The 7,279-nt window shown below is 32.4% G+C and overlaps 1 protein-coding gene across 1 annotated transcript; it reads left to right on the forward strand.

Annotated features, from left to right (window-relative positions):
- Positions 1 to 5,214: 5,214 nt before the first annotated feature.
- LOC110318982 (olfactory receptor 4F21-like) lies at positions 5,215 to 6,156 on the forward strand. Its single transcript, XM_021194355.1, has one exon. The coding sequence runs from the start codon at positions 5,215 to 5,217 to the stop codon at positions 6,154 to 6,156; it is 942 nt and encodes a 313-aa protein (XP_021050014.1).
- Positions 6,157 to 7,279: the final 1,123 nt, after the last annotated feature.

Here is a 7,279-nt window from a genome sequence, read left to right on the forward strand (position 1 = left end):
TTATACATTTTCTATCTCAATGACATCTTATTTGCTACAGTTTTACACACACACAGAATACATGAGTGATACAGTCACACACATACACACACACACACAGAGGAATGTATGAGTGATATAGTCATGAATATAATCTGGAGTACAATGGCCTTCATATACAATTTGATATTGATATTATCTAAATAATTTTAAATATTTCTTTTTTAGCACTTAAGTAGTAAATTCAGATATGTTCAGCTGTTGACATCAACAGGGTAACATAAACTGCACTATGATGGCAAAAAAGTTTGAAATTTTTTAAATAACAGTGTGACCTTGTTAATTATGTATGTATGTATGTATGTATGTATGTATGTATGTATGTGTACTTGCACATGCACCATGCACATGTGCACCTTCAGGATGAAAAGTTTTCTCTCATCCTTCTGACTTAGTTTTTTCCAAGACAAAGTTTCTACAAGAAGCCAGACAGTCCTTACTGTATATTATAGATCTTCCACTTTCTACTAATATAAATAAGAAAAGCAAGACTTACAATCTACTGTAATGAAAATAAAGAAGTTTACTTAAATAAATAGGGAAAGAAATTTTTAAAAGAACAATTTGAAGTCTAGAGATGATTTTATCTAGTACCCACTGATATTAATATACATATTATTTTATACTTAGTTATATATCCCTGATTTTTTAAATAAAAGAGAACTAATTATTTGACCTAAATTAATTATAAGGGAAAAGATAGCTTGTATTTCTATTATATAATCTAGAGTCAAAAATGAGTAAAGAAAAAAGATGATTGTACTTTGCTTTAGACCTGATGATTGGTTTCATTCTCAAAATAAGAAGTGTTTATAACTATGTTCATGAGTAGTAGTAATGAATTAAAATAAGTTCATTTCTGTTTCTCTTTACGTGATGTTGAGGATAGAACCTGAGCTTGCACATATGGTAGAAGATCATACATTTTAATGATACGCTTCCTTAGTTAGCCTCACCCCTTGTTTCTTTCCTGTTTATTCTCCCATACTCTTTCCATTTACATGTTTTAGTTCATGAATTACTTTCCTTCTGCCAAATATCTTTAATGCTAATTTTATTTTACATTCTGGACATCTAACATTATTCTCTTTGCTAAAATGTTCTTTGAAGTGGTTCAAATCTTTACTCTCTAAAATTTACAAAAATGAAAAAAGACTTAGTATGTCTTGGTATGACATCCAACTCACACATGGTAAAACATGCTGCTTTATCCATTTCTGGACTTGAGAGCCTGCAACTGCACACATTCTAGGTCTCTTTTCTAATTAGCACTGAAGTCACCTACTGGGCACTTCTTTATACTTGCTGAAGTGTAAAACATCTAATGATTCTGTTTCAACTTGCTTTGTTCTCAAAGTAAATATGAGGTAGCAACTCTTAGTAACTGTCAGTAACCTACTATAGGCACAGCAAGTAAGTGAAGATGGAGGATGTAGACTGGTCTGTGATGGAAATTGCTCATATGAAAATTTACCAGCGCTAATTTTCAGCTAATTTGTTTTTAAGTTATAAGCAATAATTCTTCTTAGTATACCAAATAAATTTTATGATAAATAGGTAAGATACAATTAATTAGAATTAACTATATTCCCAGAATTGGTACAAATTTTAGATAAATCCTAAATATGTATTTGGATACAATACAGTTTCCTTCCATTATAAATTATGAGGTCTCCTCCATGACTCTATAATGAAACATTTTTTCTAATTATGATGCATTTCACAATGTATAAACATATTTCTATAATAAATATTTCTATAATAAATATTATCTCATATTTTTGAATAATTACTGTATTTCCATTTACTTTATATTTTAAGAAATAAATATTATTGTAAAATAAAGTAAAACATCTTTTCTGACATTTCCAATCTCATTTCCTTTAATATAGATACACAAAAGAAAACATCAGGGTCAGAGTTTCAAAAGTTCGTTTTCCAGTGATCCCCTTTCCCTTGTGGGTTCACCGTGACAGTCCCATCACTGAGGTCGAGTGTCTCAGCCCAACAGAAGCCACAGGGTTATTATACTCTCAGGAAGTATCATAAAGCAAGCTGGAACTAGTTTCTCCTGACTTCTAACAAAATTTTTAACTTAAAAATGTAAAGCTAATTTCTGAAGTCAAAGAGATGACTCAGTGGTTAGGAATAGTACTGATCTTGAAGAAGACCCTTCCGACTTCCATATACTTCTGGATACATGTAGCATACATACACCCAAATAAACAAACACAGACAGAAACACACATATACATAATTCTTAATATTAACATATGTCTATTCTGGAAAATATTATAATGTTGAGGTTTCTGAGTTCCCAGAGATATTTTATTATAGACATCTGATAAGACACTCAGAAGTCCATGATCTCAAATTGACCTGCATTTAATAACAACCAGTGAGAGCTATGATTTTTATTATTCATTCATGTTCTAAAATGTCTGTAATAAATCATAACATATTTAAATAGTCTCATAGCTATCTAACTCTTAATGTGCTTATTCCACTTTTCATTTTAATTTTAGGTTAATTTATCACAGTTTAATTAATATAATTTCAAGATCTCTATGTCTCACATGGAAACTGAATCTTCTTTTAAGATAACAAAAGGCCTCCAAGAATAGCATACACCCCACTGTAAGTGGTCCCATAGATTACTTCTGAGGTAATTCTTATTTTATGACTTTAATTCATTTTACCCATTGGCTGGGTTAAACCTCATATTTTATTTAGTTTTTAGATATGATTCAGAAGTTCAAATTTTTCAAGTCAATGAATAAAATGTCATCTATTTTTAATAGATGCTATCCTTTTATTACATTTTAATTATGTTGTATGTGTTTTTAAGTGAAAATTATAGGTTAACTATTTTCCTTTACTTGACATTAATTTTTTGAGGCAAATCATTCTGTGATCTTCAAATGATTCTTTGTTTCTCCAATTATTTCTGAATTAAATTATTTTTATTTATCAAACATTACTAGATAATAGTGCTCACAGTTCCTTTTATTAATCATTATTATTTTGTATATAATCCTAAATTATTGAATTTAATTAAAATAATCAATAATCCTGTTATATTATTTTTATAAATAATATATGGATTTTTATGGTAACAATTGCTTAGCAAATTAACTCAATAGTGAGTTCATGGCTGGTCAGGGTACAGCCCTTGTGGAACTCTTGCCTAACTTATACAAGGCACTGTGTACAATTTGAAGTCCACAGAACTTATTATAATTACTGAATTGTTGATTTATTACTTAATAAAATATATAATAATTTATAAATCATTTATTAAATCATGTGCTAATGTCTTTTCAGAGTTTTATGTGATATGCTCTGGGCCTTGACTCATCAAGCACTTTCAGCAGTTCTATTTGGTATTAATTGGAAACACATTACAATTAACCAGAACATGGGAAAAACAATGTAATCTCTCTTTGTATTCAATATGGACAACTATGAAGAAAGGAAACCAAAAGCAACAACAGCAGGTACAAAAAGTAAACAATTAAAATTGCTTGAGAGTAAAACCTGCCAATCTGGAAGCAGATATCATGAGCCAAAATCTGTGGTATGTCCATTTTGTTTGTCCCTGAAAATTATAAAGATAATAACAGGTTTGGTTAAACTATGTGATTATGAATTTAGATTTTACAGATGAACTGGAAACTCAAGAAAGGTTTTTTTACGAGTAAATCATATTGAACTTTGGACATTTTACTTGTAGATCAACAATGAAGCTACAGGCAAATAATGTAGTGGGTAGATACTATTTAAGCTGAGTATCATGATGCTAACAAAAATAAACACAGTCTAGTGCCAGCAGGTCGTGGCAAATATCAAGGGTCAGCATATTAAACAGTATGAAAGATATTGCAGAAAATTTTCAAGAAAAGTGGCCCAGAAAAGGCCAGAATGCATTTAGCTGTAATCTACAGAAAACCTAGTTTGTAACGAATCCTAACAAGGAGAGTTTACTTTTGTCACATCACTAGAAGAAATCTTGAAAAAGAATGTTGCTTGCTTTGATGAAGTTGTGCAGCATGCACACAGCGTGTTGGGCTTGTAGAGGGTTCTATCCATTAGAAAAGCTCTCATCAAACACCAAAAGTAATGAATATTCATTAAGAGTAGGGTAAAAGTCCAATTTTATGCATTGTTGGTGAGAATGTAAGTATAGCAGTTGTATTGAATCATAGAGGCCCTCAGAAAGTTTTTTAAAAGTTTGGTCTATATTTATCCACTATTTTCCTAGGGTTGTATTTTAAGAAGGCAAATTCAGGATATGTAAGAAATACATGTTTGTTTATATTTATGACTGCTATTTATAGTAGCTTACATGTGGAATTAATCAACACACAATTATATGTTAGTTATACAAAGTTGTACCATTTTATAGCATAACAGATAAAAGTGCAAAACACTGAATTAAAGGAAATGTCAGAGACAGAAAATGTGTTCAACATTTCATTGTAGGCATAAAATGCTAAAAACTCGATATGACTTTACACCAGGGATCAACAGTGGTTGCAAGCACAGAAGTGGGAATTTAAAAAGGGCTTCTTTAGATCTGTGCACATCACCTGCATGTATTAAAAAACCAGAATACACAGGAATGAGTACAATTAATGCAATTCCACCAAAATATTTAAGTAATTTTACAAAATTCTACAAATGAAGTGTCTTCTGGTGGAGTGTGTTTTAAAAATAATGTTGAGCATAAGCCCCCGTTTCTCCAGTGAAATAATAATTTCATGAATAATACATTATTGAAAGAATAATTTGCAAAGTAGTCCAAAAGCATACTCTATGAATATTTTCTGTCACCTGGACTGATAAGGCATTGAAAACATCTAGGAAAGAGTTCAGAGAAAATATGTAGAAATACTGAAAGGCAAATCTACTACAACAAAATATCTGTCACAGAATAAAAAGAAAGAACGTCATTGGCCTCTCTCTACCATATTTATGTTTCCTTTTCTTTAGATTTATAATCCTCATAACTTTAACACTTTTAATTTACTTTTCTTTTGCTAGCCAACTCAGACTATTTTTTCTCTCGATTTTGAAATTAAGAGAACAAAGGAGCTTCATAATTGTAAAATATCTTTTATACCACAGGCTACAATTTTTCATCATTTTCTCACATCAATTAAATTGAAACTGCTCATGCCGATGGATCAAGTAAATGACTCCAGAGTTTCTGAGTTTGTGCTTCTAGGACTCTCTAGTTCTTGGGAAACTAAAGTTTTTCTCATGGTAACATTCTCTATGCTCTACATCGGAATCATTTTGGGAAATCTCTTCATTGTTGTTTTAGTAATTGCTGACTCTCATTTACAATCACCCATGTACTTCCTGTTGGCCAACCTGTCTTTGAATGATGTGTGGGTTTCCTCTACTACAGTGCCCAAGATGATCTCAGATCTTCTGAAAGAGCACAAAGTAATTTCTTTCCACAATTGCATGACTCAGATCTGTTTTATCCACATTATGGGAGGAGTGGAGATGGTGCTGCTCATAGCCATGGCGTTTGACAGGTACACGGCCATCTGTAAGCCTCTGCGCTACTTGAGCATCATGAGCCCTAGAATATGCATTTCATTTGTAATTGCTGGCTGGGTCACTGGAGTGGTCCATGCCCTGTCACAGTTCTCTTTTGTTGTGAACCTGCCTTTTTGTGGTCCTAACAGAGTGGACAGCTTTTACTGTGACTTCCCTCGAATCATACAACTCGCGTGCACAGATGGAGACAAGTTTGAGTTTGTTGTTGCTGCCAACAGTGGCTTCATGAGCATGGCGACCTTCTTCTTGCTTCTCCTCTCCTATGTCTTCATTTTGGTCACAGTCTGGCAAAGGTCTTCAGGGGACTTGTCAAAGGCGCTTGTCACTCTGTCAGCTCACATCATTGTGGTTGTTCTGTTTTTTACTCCATGCATGTTTCTCTATGTGTGGCCTTTCCCCACATCATCGATTGATAAATACCTGTTCATTGCTGACTTTGCTATCACTCCTGCTCTTAATCCTGTCATCTATACATTAAGAAACAAAGATATAAGAATAGCAATTGGACGATTAAACAAAAGGGCTGTTTGTAGCAGATTTTGCTGACTATGTTTAGTGTGAGTGTTCTAAAAATGTACATCTAATTGCATATTAGAAGGTTCCACTGAGACACATTCTACTTAACTTTGCCAACCATACGTTATCTACCTCACAACCTATATGCATTCCCACAAACTAATAATGCCTTGATTTTGTTCCCTTGAGAAAGTAGAATACACAAATTTGTACTTCTTAAAAGAAAAAGCAGGTTGAGTATTTAGCTCAATGGTAGAACGCTTGCCTAGCAAGCGTAAGGCACTGGGTTCGGTCCTCAGCTCTGGAAAAAAAAAGCATTATGAATGAATAAATTTGTTTTCTATTTTAACTTGGTGATAATTTGAACAAAATGAAGACGCAATATCAGTCTTTCGTGTTCAGAAATGAACTCCAGATTTGTTTGGATGAATAAATAAGTTGTTCTGTATTTAGCACTAGTGTCTTTAGTTACTTGGGTTGTGTTCTCTCAAAAGAGCACAGACTTTAAAATTGAATGTGAATAACTTATTTAGTGGAGGAATTTCAGAGTCATCATTGGAAAGTAACATATCACTAGTTTCTAGTGGATTTACCCTAAAGGTGATTATATAGATGCTGCCATTTAGAATCATTTCAAGTATAACATAAGGTATCTAGAGTAGTTCTTCATCTTGAAAATTCATATTATTTTCTTGCCATGCCTAATACATCTCCTACAAAATTTCCTATGTGCACTTTAGAAATATTAGAAAAGCAGTCAGGCAGACTTGATGATAACTGCATTACAATAAGCTAACCATCAAGTAAATTTAAGGTAATCATCTAAAATCAGTGTAACTTACAAAACTATGTTAAGTTTTTCTAATTTAATTACATGACACTAACTGATACATCTGCATTAAGAATTCTATCACCATCAAAACCTCCAATTCTCTACTTCATGTGAGTCCCTAGAAACTAGCAACTGATGGTGGTCTTCCATTCATGAACTGGCTGAGAAAGGAAATGGCCAGCGTAGTATTATAAGTTCTAGAGTTAGATACTATCCTCTATAAACACAAGTAATCTAACTGTTGCTGGGTCAAGAAATGACATCTGAGCTTGAAATTAAAGATTGAGAAAGAGCCAAATTGAAGTCTGAATGCACATATAA

Source organism: Mus pahari, chromosome 3 (assembly GCF_900095145.1).
Source record: "Mus pahari chromosome 3, PAHARI_EIJ_v1.1, whole genome shotgun sequence".
Lineage (NCBI taxonomy): Eukaryota > Metazoa > Chordata > Mammalia > Rodentia > Muridae > Mus > Mus pahari.

Bases quoted from the DNA above. Each gene is read 5' to 3' on its own strand.
- LOC110318982 (XM_021194355.1), top strand. From the start codon at position 5,215: ATGCCGATGGATCAAGTAAATGACTCCAGAGTTTCTGAGTTTGTGCTT.